Below are 22,018 nucleotides of genomic sequence, written 5' to 3'. Positions count from 1 at the left end.
ATAATTACCTTGCAGGATTAACTCCACCTCTAGTGGCTGTCTACTGTGCTAGAGCGTCGCTGGACGTCCTCACGCTGTGTGAGGACCTCCAGCGTCGCTCAAAACCCCATAGGAAAGCATTGAAATGATTTTTCAATGCTTTCCTATGGGGAGACGTAATGCGCATGCGCATGCCGTGCATGCGCATTAGGTCTCCTCGGCCGGTGGGCGGGATCAGTCTCGCCCACCGGCCGACGCAATGGACAGGAGGAGCGTCGCGGAGTAGGAGACAGCGACGAGGGACATCGCTGCTGCCTCAGGTAAGTCACTGAAGGGGTTTTCACCCCTTCAGTAACTGGGGATTGGGGGGTGGGAGGGAGAGAGACCCTCCAGTGCCAGGAAAACGGATCGTTTTCCTGGCACTGGAGTTTCCCTTTAATTTTTCTTTTCAGTTGTGCAACCGCATACATTCACCATTTCAATCCCAGTACTAAAATGTCCTTAATAGGCCAAATTAGTTGCACAGAAACATTGATTACATGCAAATGAATGTCTGCTTAAAATAAAGGCGCTCTTTTGTTTATTTTGAAGCCCTATATGCGTTCTTTCGCTGGAGTAATAGTTTTCAATTTTAGGTTATTTTTTCACCCTCTATATCAGCACACTATGCTGGCGCGACGCATTATTGGGCTGGTATAGAATTTTTTTCCAGGGCTGCTTTTAGTTCCCAGTCCGGCCCTGGCAAGAACTGAGATAAAATCTTTTGGCTCTATATATTTTGAGTGGGAATAATCTCTTGTACCTTTTTTAACTCTGTATTTTACAGTTTTACACTATGATATGTTTTTTGTGTTTATGTTTTTAAGGAACTATACACCACCTATTAGGATTTGGAGATTAGAGATATATTAAAGGTATACACCTATACATTGTTTTATCCCACTATTACACCGAATACCCCCATTTCCATTAGTATTATTATATAGCGCTTCACCATCACTTTGGATTTTACTGCTGCCTATTTGTTTAGACTATTCTCTACATAGAGATATTCCTTTCTAGTAGCAGTGGATAAAGTTTGACAGTACAAGCAGCATCCCATTTTTATCATTTACTCGTACACACGCAATTTATGTCGGAGCTGGTGCATCAGCTCTGGCAACACTGTGGTTTCAATCAGCACAGGTCTGCTACTTACCACCCGTAGACCAATGGACTCTGTGAGCGATTCAATGGTACTTTAAAGTCATGCTCCGGAGCATCGCAGACAGCGAACCAAATTGGGAGAAGTTACTCACTTTGTTATTGTTCGCCTACCGCAAGGTTCTTCAAGAGTCCACAGGGTTCTCTCCATTTGAGCTCCTGTTTGGTCGGCTAGTGCGAAGGCCCCTGGGCCTGTTAAGAGAATTTTGGGAGAGGGATTACATACACTATGAAGTACTAGTAGTCCCCTATGTATTTGAGCCAGGAAGAGGATGGAGGCCCTCACTGGCTAAACCGAGTGGCAGGTGACAATGGGTGACTGCTGAGGTGGAGCTTTGCACTTCAGCAGTACAATTTTACCATCCGATATTGCAAAGACCAGTCGCATGGCAATGCTGATGGACTGTCTAGGAGAATAGAGGGGTAGCCCTGTCCTCCTGCAGCCTGTGGCCCGGGCAGTAGGAGCCCAGCCTAGCAGCAGGACTTTCTTTGGGGGAGGAGAAATGTGACAAAAAAGAGACTTTAATGTGTCACATGGCACAAGATGCAGAGCCTCCCCCCATTATGAGATATCTGCCTGGCCAATTTAGGTATGCTTTTGTCGAGGCGGACTTGCAGATGGGGAAGGGAAATATAGTTTGTATATCCTCATGTGAAGTGAAAATAAAGGCAGTTTGCTGTTTGTACCAAGAACAAAGCTGGTTGTCTCTTTCCTTGCTGTAACTATCCAAGATCTGCTTTAATGTGAATGCTGGTAGATAAAGAGATTCCAAGCCCAGGTCATAGCACTAAGTATAGTGATCAGCTGTGCAAGTTAATGGAAGTACCCATGGATGATATTAGGGCTGTATTGTCATAATTGTAAATTTGACACTCTTTGAATTCTCACTTTAGTAAAAACCGGCTGCCTCACAAATAATAAATCTCTTAGTGGGAAAACAGGGCTGTGCACAGCATATATTAAGTAGGCAAATTCTTTAATTTGCAGAATAGCTCCCAGCATTCCTCTTGCAGGTGTTTGGCCTCTCTGGTAATGCTCTTTGTGCACCGTTCTCAAGGTTAGCTGGACTTTGTAAACAAAAAAACACTACAAAACAAATGGAAAAAATAGCAACGTGAAGTCTAGATACATTGTACTATGCGATATGAAGACGAAGTAACTATTTTCGCGGACAATTCAAACACCTGACATCTCTGCAAAAACAATCAATATTATGAAACTGAATTATTCTTAAAACCATTCCTTTTTTTTTTTTAATTCTTTATTTTGGTGTGCAACATAGTATTAACATACAGGCTTGCATTGCCACGACAGCTTCTACAAGCTCAATGTAGATAAACAATAACCATTCCCAGCAATAAGAGCTACCCATATACAGGCACCCCATATTTAGCAGTCACTGAGAATTACCCCTATAAAGTTACCCCATGCCCTGTAGTCATTGAGAGTTACCCATATACAGGTACCCTATGTACAGCAGTCAGTGGAAGGAACCCCATGTTTAGTGAGAGAGACTCCATGTTTAGCAGTCAGTGAGAGACACCCCATGCCCAGCAGTCAGTGAGAGGCACCCCAGGTTTAGTGAGAGAGACTCCATGTTTAGCAGTCAGTGAGAGACATCCCATTTCCAGCAGTCAGTAAGAGACACCCCATTCACAACAGTCAGTGAGAAGCACTCCATGTTTAGCTGTCAGTGAGAGACACCCCATTTTTAGCAGTCAGTGAGAGACACTCCATGTTTAGCAGTCAGTGATATATAAACACCCTTGATAAAGGCAGCCAGGAGGTGCCAAAACGTTGGGCGATATTAGGGGCTTGTGTTTCGGCCATAATAGGCTTGTGAGAATCGTGGTAATTATTCCTGTATGCTTTCTTTTACCTTATATTGTCACTTTGTATTTTTGCTTTTTATTTGCTGTACCGTTTATTGGTCTTATTAAAGCATTTGCATAACTTTTTATAGTGATTCTAGTGTGCATTCTCTTTTTGTTACAATTAGCAGTCAGTGAGAGACACCCCATGTTTAGCAGTCAGTGAGAGACACCCAATTCCCAGCAGTCAGTGAGAGACACCCCATTCGCAACCAGCAGTCAGTGTGCTGAGCCCTGGGAGGGTTACACCAGGACGCTTGGTCACGTGACCGAGTCCACCGCAGATCCTCGAAAACTACATCTCCCGTGATGCAGCGCGGCGCAGGCCCTGGGAGCGGAATGTGGCTGATGCCAGGAGCAAGGAGTGGCCAGAGACCAAAGCATCGATCTTCCATCCCGCTGCCTGGCCGCTGTCCCCTCCTGCTGTTTGTAGGCGGAGATCCGGCGGCTCGGGGAGGAGCAGCCCTGCACAGCCAGACTGAGCACCGAGAGAGAGAGCAGAAACAAAGAGAAGGACTCGGAGACAGAGAGCCCCTGGATAGGGTGGAGGCAGGATCCGGGGTGTCTGCCCCCTCCACCCGAGCTGCAGGCAAATACCCCACCCTGGGGTAGACAGCACCCCCGGACCGGATGGAGGTAGGAGGGGGCGGTGTATGGGACAGGGCTGTTTGTATACAGTGAAGTAGACACTGATTTCCCTGCATACATGACACATGCACACACAGTATGTACCGGGGAGGGACGGGACGGCGACTGCATGTCATACAAACACCATGCCACTTACATACTGGGGTATCTATAGTGAACTACAACTCCCAACTTCATTCACCAGCTATAAAACTGGCAAAGCATCATTGGAGTTGTAGTTCTGCAGCAGCTGGAGTTCTCCAGTGACCAGCCCTGGTCTGCAGTGCATGTGTGCAGGGTCCAGGGAAGGCTGTGCACACTGCTGTCAGGGCTGGCTACATGGTGTGTTTAATGGGCAGAGTTGGCACTTCCCAATCTAGGGGTCTTGTTAAAGTGAGGCAGTCAGAGACGTGGGATCCCCTGACCAGCAGGTACACATGGAGACAGAGCTAGATCCCCAGCTGTTCTGCCACAGCTGGGGGCACCCTGCCTCCTCCCCCTCCTGTGTGTGATGGAGGAGGGCTGCCTTGCACACATGTGCACACAGGTCTGGTTTGTACACTGCTGCCAGTCACCTCCTCCGCTGCAGTCCCAGCTGCAAGAGATCCGGCGCCCGCCCCCCCCTTTTCCCCGGGGTGGGGTCTCTGGCCTTGCTCTGCATGTCACTTTACTATCTTATTGTATGTGTGCTCTCAGCCCCCCTGTGTACGTGTTCATGGTCAGGCACCAATGGCTGGAGCTGACCTGTCTCTGCACACAAAATAAAAAAAGGGGGACTGAGAGGGGCTTCAGTAGCACAAAGAGCAAGGGCTATGCAGGGGAGGAGGAAGAGGGTAATAAATACACAGCAATGCGCATAAAAATCCAGATTGAGAAATCACCACAACCCCATGCAAATAAAGTGGTATATTACAGGCCACAGCTGTGCTCATGTTACAAGTAGGGTATGTGAAGGGTTAAGTCATAGCTGACTGCTGTCAGGCCCTATAGTTTGGAAATTGATAGGTGTGCTCTGCTAACTGGTGAGTGAAATGTGACAGTCTGTTTTTTGGTGTTCCTTGGTATGTATGTATGTATGTATGTATGTATTAATTTCAGATTTAGTAGGTTACTTTATACAAGAAGGCATACAGTTTTACTGTAAGTTATATATAGCATTGCAATGCAAGAGCTCATGGCCTCTCAACCTGTGTTTCCATAATATTGGGCCAAATCTGTCTAGGTGCAAATAAAATGTGTACATGTGGAATGCTTGTGGCTCAGTAAGTGATCTGTCTCAGTTGCTGAGATTTTTGTTGGCAACTGTAAAGTATCTTGATCATTAAGGTCTAAGGGCTATTTGCTCTAGCTTTTTTTTTTTATTAAAAATTCATGCTCCCATTAATGCAAACAATTCCAGCAAGTTGATAAGCTCAGCAGACATTGTTCGAAGTAGACAGTTCCCATATATTGGCATGGAAAACCTGCAACAGACCATGGCTCCTGTGCTAATAGAAATTGGATTCTAGACAAATCAAGCCCATAACTCACACTGTGTTTTGCAGTGCATAATAACTTCTGTGTAATTTTTCTGAGAATTCCAAATGGGGGACTGGTATATTGATTTGCTGACAGCTGCATGTGAATGTATTTTTTTTAGATTGCTTATATTGCCTATACTGTTTTTTTTTTTTTTTTTTGTTTAATGTACGCTTTATAGATTAGCCCTGTGAGTATCTAAAAAGTCATAATTACTATATGCAGTTAGTTATAGAACCTTTAACCTCTTAAGGACACATGACGGGTCATGATTCCCTTTTATTCCAGAAGTTTGGTCCTAAAGGGGTTAAGCATTCACGACCGTTTCACTCCAAATGCAGTGTATTTCCTAATGTTGTCTTGATTGCATTGTCCTATATAATATCTTAGTATAAATGTTATCACTTTCTAATATATATATATATATATATATATATATATATATCACACACATACACACACACACACACTGTATTTAGATCTGTCATTGATTGCTAGAATAAACAGGCTATTATGGTAATAAACACACCAAGGGTTATGGCATCATCAGTGGCTTCCATACTAGCTTATTATACAGCATAGGTCATCTTCATTTTTTTTGTGTGTGGGTGATTAGAGATACTATGATCCTCTTGTATACTAGATTCATTTCACAATTAGAAGAATAAATAAAACTTAAGTTGCTTAAGCATTGAACCAAAAAAAAAAAAAAATGAATTTGTGAATTGTTTTCTTTTTCTCTTTTATCCCAAGTGTGTGAATGTGATGTAAAGATACATGTTAATGAAAATTGAGAGCTGCTTATGCTGAACATTTAGATTAATGCTGGGTTAAGCAGGAGCTAGTCCTACGGTAGCTAGTTGTGATGAAACTGCAGGTTTGCTGATTCTCAACAGTTCTCATTAAAGAAAAATACGTTTGTGGCAGGCTGAGCGTCATGTGAGTTGTAGTGCTACTTTAACTGTGAAGTTCTTGTTCGTTACCACTGATTTAGAGTAGAATGATTAGTTCATTGAAACTCTGACCTACTATAGGCAGAATTTTAAATGCATAGACCACATGCTCCTTGTTTTTCTTTTGCTCAAGGTCAGGAATTTGAACTGGAGCTAAATTTTTCCTTCAGCTATATTCACAAGCCTGGGAAATGCATTTGTTTTTGCATGTTGTTTTTTTAAAGGGTCTCTGGCTTTCACGCGTAATGTGACTTTCTCATTTACATCTCCTACCCCTATTTTTTGTTCTAAACATTGTGCTAGTTGAATGGTGGCTATATATAATAACTAAAATTAAAATCCCACATGCAGTTACTGGCTGGCCTCCAGTATTGCCCAAGTGAAGTCCCATGCATGGCACGGCCACAGATTGCATCTTCTAATCCAACTCAAAATGCTTTTGAGACAGATCTGAAATACTTAAGGTTAAAGTGAGAGCACACATGACTGTCCTGTGTGGCTACATGATGTGTTAGTATCCTCAAATCCATGGCCTTTTAGCTTAATATAAATAAGTACATGTAATAGTTCTTGTGTTGTTATACCTGTTTTGTGCTCAGTTATTGTTGACAAATACTTTACAATAAATATTAACATTGTATTATTTATACCAGATATTAGCTAACAATCCTGTCCCTTGACAGATTCACCTAGAATTCAAGAGCAAAGGCCAAACGTTTGGATGCAGGCAACATTCTCAGTGGTGACACAGAGATACACAGGGTTAATTACGAAGCATCAAATTGTGTCCAGCCAAAATACGAATGTCAAAAACGACGCTAAGTTAGCCAAGCTGTGAATGTAGCTGGGTGGGAGAATTTTTCCAAATCAGCCTTTTAACTTCAATTTTTCCTGTTTAGCACGATTTGGTGCTTAGTAATAACCACAGACCTAGTTTTATCATATCAGTCACTCTCCCATGCGCATAAGAAATGACAAATTGATTAGCTGCACACCTTCACAAACATACAATTTAATGCATTCTCTGTTACACTATTGAGAAAGTGGGTGACGTTGGTGGATGAAATATTCTCTCAATAGAGTCTAGTGGGGAACCTGCTGCTTTCGCGAGTAGTAGAGATCCCATTTTTGTTCCTCTTGTGTAGCCTCTTTCTTGGTTTGCAATGCTGGGAGGATATGACAATATTATTTCCTTCTGAGCTGTGAGTTAGACTGCTGCATTGAATTGTTATGGATCCCTGAGGCTGCTTTTGCTGCTTAAAAACACTTAGACAGCAAATTCTCTTGCAGATCATGAAGTCCGATCACAAAATCTTTTGACCGGCTGTGACTTAGATTCTCTGTGCCTGTCCCTTTTATGTGTCACCACAAGTTTGTTAAGCTTGGTGCCATTCACTATTTAGTGGCTTCCTATTGGTTGCACAAGGCAGTATTAGTTCTTCAGGCCCAAGGCAACTACTCACAGCAAAAGGTTTACTGTAGCAATGACACTTTGTATGATGAGGCAAAGGCTGCATTGACACTGGGATAATTCTGCGATAAAGGTTCAGTTACCAGGCTACTGTCAGATATCTCAAAATACGGTTAAGGACCATTGATATACATGCTATTGTTCACTGTACACACTATTTAAAGCTTTGTGGCTAGAAAACATTTAAGGTCAAGTGGCGAATATCATGTAATATGCAGTTTTGGCGTTCAAATGGTTAATAAACTTGCTATAAAATGTAATTATAAGAAGGTAAACGAAGTGACTTAAAGGAACACTATAGTCACCTAAATTACACTAGCTAAATAAAGTAGTTTTAGTGTATAGATCATTTCCCTGCAATTTCACTGTCATTTAGGAGTTAAATCACTTTGTTTCTGTTTATGCAGCCCTAGCCACACCTCCCCTGGCAATGATTGACAGAGCCTGCATGAAAAATAAGACTGGTTTCACTTTCAAACAGATGTAATTTACCTTAAATAATTGTATCTCAATCTCTAAATTGAACTTTAATCACATACAGGAGGCTCTTGCATGGTCTAGCAAGCTATTAACATAGCAGGGGATAAGAAAATCTTAATTAAACAGAACTTGCAATAAAGAAGGCCTAAATAGGGCTCTCTTTACAGGAAGTGTTTATGGAAGGCTGTGCAAGTCACATGCAGGGAGGTGTGACTAGGTTTCATAAACAAAGGATTTAACTCCTAAATGGCAGAGGATTGAGCTAAAGTTGTTCATGTGACTATAGTGTCCCTTTAAAATCACATGGCTGGAGTAGAAAGGATAATGGTATTTGTGTAGTTCCTCAAAGTGCATACATTGTGTACCATATGGAAATTGAAATGAATGTAAATGTAGTTTGAATTTGAATATTTGCATGTGATGATCTGATGGAACGAATCATGCTTGCACATACTAACGGTTGGCTTCTCATTTCATTTTTCCAGATGTATTGTCTCCTGCTTGTTCTAAAAAGAATGCACAATTCGATGAAATCCAGATGCAGAGATGAGTGCTTGGCTTTCTCAGCCTTCTGAAAAGCATTTCTCTTAGATGTAGGCAAAATATTGCCGTTACAGCTAAAGACTTCGATCTCTTAAGTACCTCTTCGTGAAATCCAGGGGAACCGTGTAGAATTTTTACATGAGGAATACCTTAAAAAGTGATGTTTTACTGGAATCATTGAATGCACACTGCATTCCACTGCTGTTTCATGTTTAGGATATGTCACTACTGGAATTTAGGTCCCTGTTTGGCCCCAAGCATTATTTGGCTTCAAATGCAAAGCAAGAATCAAAATATTTGGTGAGCTCTCAATTTCAAGAGGAGTAGCCACAATGGCTCAGACCAGTTTGCTTCAAGGAAAACCTTTCTACTGCAGGGAATGGATTTTCCACAAGCTTCAGCATTGTATGCAGGAAAAAGCAAACTGCAGCACCTCTTCTGCAAACAAACTTGTTCTTGTGGCAAATTCTGGGAGCAATGGCGGCAACACAGGAAAAGGGTCAGCTTGGGGTTTATTGTTTGTTGGCGGCCCAGGTAGCGGAAAGACGGCTCTTTGTACAGAGTTGCTGTGGCCTAGTTCCCCTGCAGGTTTGCAAAGAGGTCTACATCGGCAGGTTCTGGCGTTTCATTTTTGCAAGGCCCAAGACACGGACACCCTTTGCGTTGGAAGCTTTATCAGGTCATTAATTGATCAGATTAGTCGGAGTGGACTGATGCCAGGCTATGAGGAGAAATTGAGTGATCCTTCTGTGCAGAGTTTTCTACAGTCTGGGGAATGTGAACGTAATCCATCAGAAGCCTTTAAAAGGTACAGTATTTGTTTTTGTTTTTTTGTTTTCTACCCACCACCCCCCCCCCCACCCCCTTCCAGAAACTAGGGATGCACTGAAATTTTAGCTGCCGAAATGTTCGGCTGAAAATGGGCCTATCCCGTTTCATCCGAAAACGGGTCAAATATGGCGAAATTGGGGGGATTATATTTTTTATTTTTGCATTGCATAGTTTAACAGACATGCTTGCATTATCAATTCAGATGGTTATATATCACAATGAAGATAGTAACACGAAAAGTCAAGAACACTGCACTTGGGAGGGAGGGGTGGGGGGAGAACACTGTGGGACAGGTGACGGGGGGAGAAAAGAACACTAAGCGACAGGTGACGAGGGAGAAAAGAACACTAAGGGACAGGTGACGGGGGGAGAAAAGAACACTAAGGGACAGGTGACGGGGGAGAAAAGAACACTATGGGACGGGACGGGGGGAGAAAAGAACACTATGGGACAGGGGACGGGGGGAGAAAAGAACACTATGGGACAGGGGACGGGGGGAGAAAAGAACACTACGGGACAGGGGACGGGGGGAGAAAAGAACACTATGGGACAGGGGACGGGGGGAGAAAAGAACACTATGGGACAGGGGACGGGGGGAGAAAAGAACACTATGGGACAGGGGACGGGGGGAGAAAAGAACACTATGGGACAGGGGACGGGGGGAGAAAAGAACACTAGGGGACGGGGGGAGAAAAGAACACTAGGGGACGGGGGGGAGAAAAGAACACTAGGGGACGGGGGGAGAAAAGAACACTAGGGGACGGGGGGAGAAAAGAACACTAGGGGACGGGGGGAGAAAAGAACACTAGGGGACGGGGGGAGAAAAGAACACTAGGGGACGGGGGGAGAAAAGAACACTAGGGGACGGGGGGAGAAAAGAACACTAGGGGACAGGGGACGGGGGAGAAAAGAACACTATGGGACAGGGGACGGGGGGAGAATAGAACACTATGGGACGGGGGGAGAAAAGAACACTATGGGACGGGGGGAGAAAAGAACACTATGGGACGGGGGGAGAAAAGAACACTATGGGACGGGGGGAGAAAAGAACACTATGGGACGGGGGGAGAAAAGAACACTATGAGACGGGGGGAGAAAAGAACACTATGGGACAGGGGACGGGGGGAGAAAAGAACACTATGGGACAGGGGACGGGGGGAGAAAAGAACACTATGGGACAGGGGACGGGGGGAGAAAAGAACACTATGGGACAGGGGACGGGGGGAGAAAAGAACACTATGGGACAGGGGACGGGGGGAGAAAAGAACACTATGGGACAGGGGACGGGGGGAGAAAAGAACACTATGGGACAGGGGGAGAAAAGAACACTATGGGACAGGGGACGGGGGGAGAAAAGAACACTATGGGACAGGGGACGGGGGGAGAAAAGAACACTATGGGACAGGGGACGGGGGGAGAAAAGAACACTATGGGACAGGGGACGGGGGGAGAAAAGAACACTATGGGACAGGGGACGGGGGGAGAAAAGAACACTATATGGGACAGGGGACGGGGGGAGAAAAGAACACTATATGGGACAAGGGACGGGGGGGAGAAAAGAACACTATATGGGACAAGGGACGGGGGGGAGAAAAGAACACTATATGGGACAAGGGACGGGGGGGAGAAAAGAACACTATATGGGACAAGGGACGGGGGGGAGAAAAGAACACTATATGGGACAAGGGACGGGGGGGAGAAAAGAACACTATATGGGACAAGGGACGGGGGGGAGAAAAGAACACTATATGGGACAAGGGACGGGGGGAGAAAAGAACACTATATGGGACAAGGGACGGGGGGAGAAAAGAACACTATATGGGACAAGGGACGGGGGGAGAAAAGAACACTATATGGGACAAGGGACGGGGGGAGAAAAGAACACTATATGGGACAAGGGACGGGGGGAGAAAAGAACACTATATGGGACAAGGGACGGGGGGAGAAAAGAACACTATGGGACAGGGGGAAGAAAAATAGAGGGAGGGGATAGGAACATTAAGGGGGGGACCCCTAAAAGAGAAGGTAAGTTTTTCATATTAGATTAATTAAATTCATTAAAAAGTCTAATATTAATAAAATTATAGGAAAAAAACTTTTTAAAATCAATTGGGGGAAAAAAGTCATTTTCGATTTTCGGCCAATGGCATCCTGATGTTTCGGCCCAGAATATTCATTTCTGGGCATCCCTACCAGAAACGGACCTATTATTATTATCAATATTATTAATAAAGTGTCAACAAATTCCGCAGTGCTGTACAATGGGTGCATAACTATAAGTCTTAAAATGTCATGCATTCTCATGTTTAAACTGTTGGGAACTTGAAGGGAAGCCTTCTCTAAAATTCTGGATATTTGTAGGAGTTGTCAAAGCTTTAAATACCACTTTCTTGCACTAACCCATTACCTTGTTTGCTACTTAAACCAATCTATGTGCAATACAAAGGTACAAGGCTGTCTGCTATTTTAGCAAAGTTACAATATTTTAGTTGCAGTATTGCATTGCTTTCATCTGGAAACAGTGACTGCTAACATGTGCATACAGGGACACATTTTCTTACTCCCTCGCCTATATCAAGATCCACAAATCTGTTCTTTACACGGTGGAAGAATGACAGACCAGGCACAGTTTTCCTAGACAGTCTTGAATCCAGTGATACTTATATTTCATTCATAATCACTGCTTGCCTGCATTACACAAGCTTAGCAAAAGCATCTATATCTTATTGCAGTAGGTAACAGAGGTGCGGTTCTTCTCCTCTTTTGTCAAACCATTTGACCGATGGTTATGATACATAGAGTATCTTTTTACCACCTTTATTAATTGAAGTGTATACATTAAAGGGACACTATAGTCACCAAAACAACTTTATTTTAATGAAATAGTTTTGGTGTACAGATCATGCCCCTGCAGCCTCACTGCTCAATTCTCTGCCATTTAGTAGTTCATTCACTTTGTTTATGCAGCCCTAGTGCATGTGTCAACTTCCTGTAAAGTAAGATCAAATGTTTAAATGTCCATTATTGCACATTCTATGTCCTGCTCTGTTAATAGCCTTCTAGACCCTGCAGGATGATTAACATTATATTTATACAGAGTAGGAGATAAAAGTGACAAAAGCAAGTTAAAATCAGATTGAAAATGAAACCATTTTTTTCCATGCAGACTCTGAGTCACAGCAAGGAGAGGTGTGGCTAGGGCTGAACAAACAAACAAAGGTGATTTAATTCTTAAATGCCAAAGAATTAAACAGTGAGAATGCAGGGGCACAATCTATACACAAAAACTGCTTAGTTATGCTAAAGTTGTTTGATGTCTATAGTGTCCATTTAAATCAAATATAGCTGGCATTTTACCGCAAGAATCTTAAATTGTGCTACCAGCTATACAGTATATGCAAATACTGAAATAGCTAAACCTTACCTACTAAATATCTGTCCATAAATCTGTCAAAATATTGTGCCCTAATCTAAATATCATAAAAGAAAAAGTGTAAACAGTCCTAATAATATAATCAATATCCTCAATATAATATCCCACAGTATTGATATGTTGGCGTAGAATTAAGCAAAAAGATATGTTTTATACAATATACACACTAAAAATACAGTAGTGATCAGTGTTTAAAATATATACAAAAAAGTACAGGTATCAATTAATGGGACATTGTAGGCACCCAGACCACTTCAGCTCATTGAAGTGGTCTGGGTACAGTGTCTCTATTGCCCTTTGTGCTGCAATGTTAAACATTACAATTCCAGATAAACTGCAATGTTTACAGCCACTAGATGGCTTCCTGGCTTGAAACTGACCTTTGGTCTGGTATCTGATGCTGGACATTCTCACGCTCTGCATGAGCACCTCCAGCATAATTTTTTTCCCTATAGGAAAGCATTGATTCAGTGCTTTTCTATGAGGACATCTAATGCACGCGCAGCATTTTCCACGCATCCGCGTTAGAGCCTGCATGTCGTGGGACGGAGGAGGAGCTTTGTCTCAGCGCTGAGGGACATCATCGTTGGGCTAAGGTAAGTAAGTAAAAGGGGGGTGGGGGGGGGAGAGGCAGGGGGAGTGATGGTGCCAGGAATACAGCTTTGTGTTCCTGGCACTATAGTCCCTTTAAGCGCTTACAAATAACCAGTAGTGTATGCGCACCAGATACACCTTTCTTCAAGCAGAGTGGATGACATCTGTCTAAATGCTTTGCAGGGCTGGAAAAATCTATTGCCTACCTTGTTCTTTCTCTTGCTATACTTCCTTTAACCCCTTAAGGACACATGAAATGAAAGCCTGGTGTAAAGGTATCGAGGCAGTGAAGGGGTTAACCCTACGTGAAAGTTAGTGAACAAATGAAGAACAAGGAGCACTGCCTGTAGTGTATATATGGATATATATCGTTATATAAAATAAGAAATGAAAATAAAAAATATATTTATTGGTGAACAAGATACAAGGTGATTACTTCATACATCTACTCCTAAGCCTTCTGTATAGATGCATACAGGGGCCTACAGAGATACTATGCAGAAATAAAAGGTTTAAAAAGGACAGTTGACAGCACCTAGATCACAGCTGTTCTCAGATTTTACACTATCTCCGCCGTTACAGTTAAAAGTACTCTTGGCAGTTAGTCCTACTGCACAATTTGTAACTGTAAACAGGGTATAGGAGACTGGAAACGTCTGAGTTTGGCTCAGATCTTACACTGTCTCCACCGTTATAGTAAGTGGTACACTTGGCGGTCTGTCCTGCTGCACAACATCTGTAACCACAAACTAGGTGCAAGAGACTTAAGTCGTCTGAGTGGGGTCTCTATCATTGAGGCAAATAGTATCTTGATATAGTTTTCAAAGAAAAAAGGTATCAACTGTAATCGAAATTACCCCGGGAGACCCGTGCTGTCTGAATGCTGTCTTAGAGTTAAAAACTGCAAGCTGTAGTAATAGTGCGTTCGATTCCTGCAATAGACTCTACTTCAGGTGCTAGATAGTTAATTACCCCAAATAAAATGTAGAGAAAAGACAGAGAAAAAGAAGATATATCTCTGTGCCTTCAAGGGCACCTATCAGATAGGAGAGCTAACTGCAGGAAAAGGAGAGGTACAGAAGGAGAGAGGTATTTAAATAAATCACGGTAGATGAATAGTAAATACTAACTGTGCCTTCAAGGGCACCTTCCTTTCAAGTCACTAGCTAGCTTGCGTTAGAATAACTAGAATCTCCACACATTAAAGTATATGTGTAGAATGGTAGTGTATAGCCACAATAGGTGTCAGTGGCTATAACCTAGGTGTCCCTCCCGATACACCTAAATGAATATCGTCGAAGATCGTAATAATCTAAAGTATTGATTGCTGGTGCAGAGGGTATAATTCTTAGGAGAGACCAGAAAAAACCCCGACGCGCGTTTCGCCGGTAAGGCGGCTTTTCAAGGGGGACGAGATCGTGTACCAGTGGGCTATTAAATAGGGCGCCCAAACCTATTAATTGACATCACGAGAACGTCGACGTCATCAATCAGGTCTGACGGGAGACGGTGGCCTGGAAGGGTCAAATCCCTCCGTCCAAATTGTGTTTACGTTGTATTTCACAGAGAGTGAAAAATATACTGTATCTGATTCACAGATACATAATGATGAAGAGCAGGTAAAAACCTATTGCATGTATAATGCTCGATCGGTAGATTTTGCTCCCTTGCATGATAGGGTAATATTAAATCACCTGTAGGATTCTATATATTTCGTAAAGGATGGGACGTAAGGGACTTAAAACTAATCCTCATTTTTTATTATTCACAAGTTGTGATGATAGCCAGATATACGGCTGTTGTATCGGTAATTTGGCTAGACCCCACCTATATGTAGTGGTAGATAGTATCCCGTTTGGGCACATCATATAGGATCCATGTATGCATGTACCTATACTAGGGGGTCATTTGTACTGTGAGAAGGGGCTTGATTCATACCTTCATTTAATACAGTATTTACAAGTGACGATGTCTCCAAGCCGATGCCTTTTTGCATCGGTAAATAGCTAGTTGCCATCTATGAGTGGTAATAGAGAGTATCTCGTTTGAACACATAATATATCAACTACTTGTATCATATACGATCCGTGTGTGCACATGAGTGTGTTGGAAGATCATTCATCATAGAAAATCCAATACTGATGATACAGTCAACAGCCCGTTAAGACGTTTTCCATCTTCTCAAGGGGTCGGGAAGATGTCAGGTGTTGTTGTACTGATCAATACCATATTTACATGTGGAGAGTACCATGTGCATATTACCATTATTTAAAGCTCACATATAGGAGAATTAGTGGCATACAAGCTGTATATTAATGCATAATTCGACGTTCTCGGTTGGTAGTCATTTCTGCAAAAGTCTTGCAATTATAGGAAATTGTGATGTTCACAGGATCATGAAGATAATTGGTAAGATACTAAATTTATATTTAGATATAGCTGGATAATCAATTAGTAATGATCTAAAGAGGTGCCAGTCATAATGGCTGAGAGAGTTATATGAATTGTGATATAGCTCTGAAGGTATGGAAATTAGAGAATGATTAATGTATGAAAGGTGTATAGTTGAACTCCTCGTTAAGTCCCTGAGGGGCGAGGGTTCTAAAGGAGTATATCCATTTAGATTCTTTCTGGAGTAATTGTTGGTTAAAATTCCCTTTCCTAGGGTTAGGGATCAGTTTTTCAATGGCCTGGAATTTCAGATTGTCAGTATTCCCCTGGTGAAAATTTATGACATGCCTTGCCACAGGGGTAGGTGTGATGGTGTTCTTTACAGAATTGATATGCTGGAGGATCCTTCGACGGAAAGGTTGAATGGTTTTGCCAATGTATTGGATATTGCATGTGCATGTGATCAGATATACCAGACGAGTGGTACTGCAGTTGACTAGTGCATTGGTCTTAACAATAATTTTAGATTGCGTTGACATAGTTGACTTAGAGGGGGTAATGAATGGGCAGGCTTTGCAGTGGCCGCACCTATACGTACCCTTAGTATTGGTGAGCCAGTTGGGTTCAGTTGGAATGGGAGCCAGGAAGCTGTGAACTAAGTAATCTTTCAGATTTTTTGATCTCCGGGCTGTGATCGCTGGGTAGCTTGGTAATGCTTTCTTTAACACAGGGTTATGTGTAAGGATCGGCCAGTGGTTAGACAGAGTTTGTGTCATCTTTCCCCAGCCGCCATCAAAGGTGGCGATGCATCTCGGGGTTAAAGAGTTGGTTTTTAAGCGTGTGGTCTTCAAACTTTCCACTCTATTTGTACCACTTGCCCGTTGGTATGCCTTTTTTAAAACCCTGTTTGGATACCCCAAAGCCTTGAAGCGGAGTTTTAGTGATTGGCATTCTTGGTAGTATGCTGAGTCCTCAGAGCAATTTCTCCTTGCCCTCAAATATTGTCCGTATGGGATTGAAGCTTTTAACCTATACGGATGGTGGCTCTCCCAATGTAGGAGGCTGTTGGTTGATGTTAGCTTCCTAAAAAGCTCAGTTTGAATAGTACCGTCCTCCATCAGAAGGATCTTTAGGTCGAGGAAGACCAGTTCTTTTTCATCTATGACATGTGTGAGTGATAGGTTGATAGTATTGTCATTTAGAATTTTGACAAAGTCTTCAAATGTCTTAATTGAACCTGTCCATAATATAAACACATCGTCGATATATCTGTACCACTTGAGAATGTATTTGTGGTACAGATTATATCGTGGGTCATTCCATATTTTGTCCTCCCACCACCCTAAAAAAAGGTTCGCGTAGGTGGGGGCACAAGTAGTACCCATCGCAGTCCCGGTCTCTTGCAAATATTATTTGCCATTGAATAATATGTAATTATGCGTCAGGATAAATTCTAGTAATGACATGACAAAGGAGATCTGTGCTTCGTCGTATGCTGCTGATTCAAGATATGAACGGCATGCTTGTATACCTATTATGTGTGGGATATTGCTGTATAGGGATACCACGTCCAAACTTGCTAATAGGGTATACGGAGGTACCTGCAGTCCTTCCAAAATCAATAATGTGGACTTGGTGTCTTGTATATAGGATGGTAGGTCTATAACAAATGGGTGCAGGATTTTGTCAACATATTTGCTGGCTCGTTCAGTCAGACAATTATTGCCTGATATGATCGGTCTCCCTGGGGGTGTCGTAATGTCCTTATGCACTTTAGGTAAGCAGTATAGAGTTGCTACCGTTGGGTGCTTGTGTGGTAATAGGTACTTGTATTCGTCTGTATTAATAACTTTATTGTCCAACGCTTTTTTGAGTAAGGAGTCCAAGTCTTTAATGTACCTTTCAGTGGGATCCTCAGGGAGAACGCTATAGTTCAGTTCATTATTCAGATGTGTCATGCACATGTCAATGTACATGTCACGATTGAGTAGGACAATGTTCCCCCCTTTATCTGCAGGTTTTATGACAATGTTATTCGACATTGTCAATTCTTTCAGGGCTTTTCGTTCGGAGGTAGATAGATTATTGTCCAGTGGGCGTCCGAATTGTACTTTTTGCATCTCGCTAGTAGTCATTTCTACAAATAGATCTATATGCGGGGTCTCTTTCAAATTAGGGGTAAACCAGCTCTGTGGTTTTAAATTCGTCAGGGATCTGGATGGATTCTGTTCCTCTAGTAAGTCTGTCAGTATCTTTGAAAGTTCAAAATCCTCCAAAGTAAGGCCCAGATCATTCGCCATTAGTGCATCTTTTTTGGAATGCATCAAGTTTAATGCTAATTTTCTGCCAAATAGATTAATATCCTTTGACCATTCAAAGCTATTGTAACCTGGAGTTGGTACAAAAGTAAGACCTTTGCTTAGAAGCGAAATATGATTGGGTTTTAACGGGAAATCAGAGAGATTAATGATCCTGTTGCCTCTCAGAATCTCTGACCCCGTCCCTGTCGCTTGTAGGCCCAACGGTCCCTGTCCCTTAGGCGTCCCCTCTGTTCCCGAGGGGGATCCTGACCTAAAAAAGTCTTAGTGACGGTAGAGTTAGTGCTATCCGAAGAGATGGGGGCATCAAGAAAGGCCACTGATTTGTCAGTGCCCTTGAGGATACCCCTGTTTGGTGAGTGACTTGGGACTGGGTCGTTGTTACGTGCACTTTTACTATATGGTTTTAGTCGGGACCTAGAGGAGCTTGTGTCAGAGTCTGACCAATCTGTATCTCCGGATGTAGACCCTCCCTGGCTGTTGTTATTTCTCCTTGTTTTACGTTTTTTTCGGAATATTTCACCTTGTTTAAAATCGTTATAGTCTCTTTGGAATTTAGTGTGTTTCTTTATCCTCAAGTTTTGTCTGAAATGTTCTATATTCTTTTGGAGCTTTGTTTCCATTGGGGCAAAGAGATTATCCGTTTTAAACTTTTTAATTTGTACAATCTCATTTTGCAGATTTGTCTTTGTTTCCTCTAAGTGTATCGTTTCTAGTTTGACCAAAAAGGTCATTAATCTAGCAGAGCAATCCAATAGTATGGAATTCCATTCGTTTTGTTGCTCTTCAGTTTGAATTTTATCTGGGAGGAGAATGTCAGGTCGGAGGCCCCTGGGGACCAGCTTTTGTTGGATATATTGATTAAGACTCGTCAATTCCCAGAAGCTCCTAATATGTTGTTGGTATAGCTTCTGTATTTCGAAAAAGGCATTATTAATGTCAGTGTTGTTAACACAATTCGTCAGGGGATTTATTGAGAAAACGTTCTGAATCTCATCTAGATTTATGACAGGATCTGACAATTTGTCCAGGAGGTCAGTCATTGAAAACAGGCACTTTAGTGGTGGCTATTAACTAGGTATTGAAACCTGGGGTTGAGAAGTTTACATGAAATGAAAGCCTGGTGTAAAGGTATCGAGGCAGTGAAGGGGTTAACCCTACGTGAAAGTTAGTGAACAAATGAAGAACAAGGAGCACTGCCTGTAGTGTATATATGGATATATATCGTTATATAAAATAAGAAATGAAAATAAAAAATATATTTATTGGTGAACAAGATACAAGGTGATTACTTCATACATCTACTCCTAAGCCTTCTGTATAGATGCATACAGGGGCCTACAGAGATACTATGCAGAAATAAAAGGTTTAAAAAGGACAGTTGACAGCACCTAGATCACAGCTGTTCTCAGATTTTACACTATCTCCGCCGTTACAGTTAAAAGTACTCTTGGCAGTTAGTCCTACTGCACAATTTGTAACTGTAAACAGGGTATAGGAGACTGGAAACGTCTGAGTTTGGCTCAGATCTTACACTGTCTCCACCGTTATAGTAAGTGGTACACTTGGCGGTCTGTCCTGCTGCACAACATCTGTAACCACAAACTAGGTGCAAGAGACTTAAGTCGTCTGAGTGGGGTCTCTATCATTGAGGCAAATAGTATCTTGATATAGTTTTCAAAGAAAAAAGGTATCAACTGTAATCGAAATTACCCCGGGAGACCCGTGCTGTCTGAATGCTGTCTTAGAGTTAAAAACTGCAAGCTGTAGTAATAGTGCGTTCGATTCCTGCAATAGACTCTACTTCAGGTGCTAGATAGTTAATTACCCCAAATAAAATGTAGAGAAAAGACAGAGAAAAAGAAGATATATCTCTGTGCCTTCAAGGGCACCTATCAGATAGGAGAGCTAACTGCAGGAAAAGGAGAGGTACAGAAGGAGAGAGGTATTTAAATAAATCACGGTAGATGAATAGTAAATACTAACTGTGCCTTCAAGGGCACCTTCCTTTCAAGTCACTAGCTAGCTTGCGTTAGAATAACTAGAATCTCCACACATTAAAGTATATGTGTAGAATGGTAGTGTATAGCCACAATAGGTGTCAGTGGCTATAACCTAGGTGTCCCTCCCGATACACCTAAATGAATATCGTCGAAGATCGTAATAATCTAAAGTATTGATTGCTGGTGCAGAGGGTATAATTCTTAGGAGAGACCAGAAAAAACCCCGACGCGCGTTTCGCCGGTAAGGCGGCTTTTCAAGGGGGACGAGATCGTGTACCAGTGGGCTATTAAATAGGGCGCCCAAACCTATTAATTGACATCACGAGAACGTCGACGTCATCAATCAGGTCTGACGGGAGACGGTGGCCTGGAAGGGTCAAATCCCTCCGTCCAAATTGTGTTTACGTTGTATTTCACAGAGAGTGAAAAATATACTGTATCTGATTCACAGATACATAATGATGAAGAGCAGGTAAAAACCTATTGCATGTATAATGCTCGATCGGTAGATTTTGCTCCCTTGCATGATAGGGTAATATTAAATCACCTGTAGGATTCTATATATTTCGTAAAGGATGGGACGTAAGGGACTTAAAACTAATCCTCATTTTTTATTATTCACAAGTTGTGATGATAGCCAGATATACGGCTGTTGTATCGGTAATTTGGCTAGACCCCACCTATATGTAGTGGTAGATAGTATCCCGTTTGGGCACATCATATAGGATCCATGTATGCATGTACCTATACTAGGAATACTGACAATCTGAAATTCCAGGCCATTGAAAAACTGATCCCTAACCCTAGGAAAGGGAATTTTAACCAACAATTACTCCAGAAAGAATCTAAATGGATATACTCCTTTAGAACCCTCGCCCCTCAGGGACTTAACGAGGAGTTCAACTATACACCTTTCATACATTAATCATTCTCTAATTTCCATACCTTCAGAGCTATATCACAATTCATATAACTCTCTCAGCCATTATGACTGGCACCTCTTTAGATCATTACTAATTGATTATCCAGCTATATCTAAATATAAATTTAGTATCTTACCAATTATCTTCATGATCCTGTGAACATCACAATTTCCTATAATTGCAAGACTTTTGCAGAAATGACTACCAACCGAGAACGTCGAATTATGCATTAATATACAGCTTGTATGCCACTAATTCTCCTATATGTGAGCTTTAAATAATGGTAATATGCACATGGTACTCTCCACATGTAAATATGGTATTGATCAGTACAACAACACCTGACATCTTCCCGACCCCTTGAGAAGATGGAAAACGTCTTAACGGGCTGTTGACTGTATCATCAGTATTGGATTTTCTATGATGAATGATCTTCCAACACACTCATGTGCACACACGGATCGTATATGATACAAGTAGTTGATATATTATGTGTTCAAACGAGATACTCTCTATTACCACTCATAGATGGCAACTAGCTATTTACCGATGCAAAAAGGCATCGGCTTGGAGACATCGTCACTTGTAAATACTGTATTAAATGAAGGTATGAATCAAGCCCCTTCTCACAGTACAAATGACCCCCTAGTATAGGTACATGCATACATGGATCCTATATGATGTGCCCAAACGGGATACTATCTACCACTACATATAGGTGGGGTCTAGCCAAATTACCGATACAACAGCCGTATATCTGGCTATCATCACAACTTGTGAATAATAAAAAATGAGGATTAGTTTTAAGTCCCTTACGTCCCATCCTTTACGAAATATATAGAATCCTACAGGTGATTTAATATTACCCTATCATGCAAG

The 22,018-nt window shown here is 42.1% G+C and overlaps 1 protein-coding gene across 1 annotated transcript in view; it reads left to right on the top strand.

Annotated features, from left to right (window-relative positions):
• The first annotated feature begins 3,503 nt into the window (after positions 1 to 3,503).
• ANKRD50 (ankyrin repeat domain containing 50) overlaps positions 3,504 to 22,018 on the top strand; it is a 54,841-nt gene continuing 36,326 nt past the window's right edge. The window contains exons 1-2 of the mRNA XM_063458417.1: positions 3,504 to 3,690; positions 8,589 to 9,454. Of these exons, the coding sequence (XP_063314487.1) occupies positions 8,979 to 9,454 (476 nt within the window). The 5' untranslated portion in view covers positions 3,504 to 3,690; positions 8,589 to 8,978. The remainder of the gene's footprint in view (positions 3,691 to 8,588; positions 9,455 to 22,018) is intronic.

Source organism: Pelobates fuscus, chromosome 6 (genome assembly GCF_036172605.1).
Source record: "Pelobates fuscus isolate aPelFus1 chromosome 6, aPelFus1.pri, whole genome shotgun sequence".
Classification (NCBI taxonomy): Eukaryota; Metazoa; Chordata; class Amphibia; order Anura; family Pelobatidae; genus Pelobates; species Pelobates fuscus.
The sequence above is the reverse complement of the archived record's forward strand: the minus strand, read 5'-3'. Positions and strand labels throughout refer to the sequence as shown.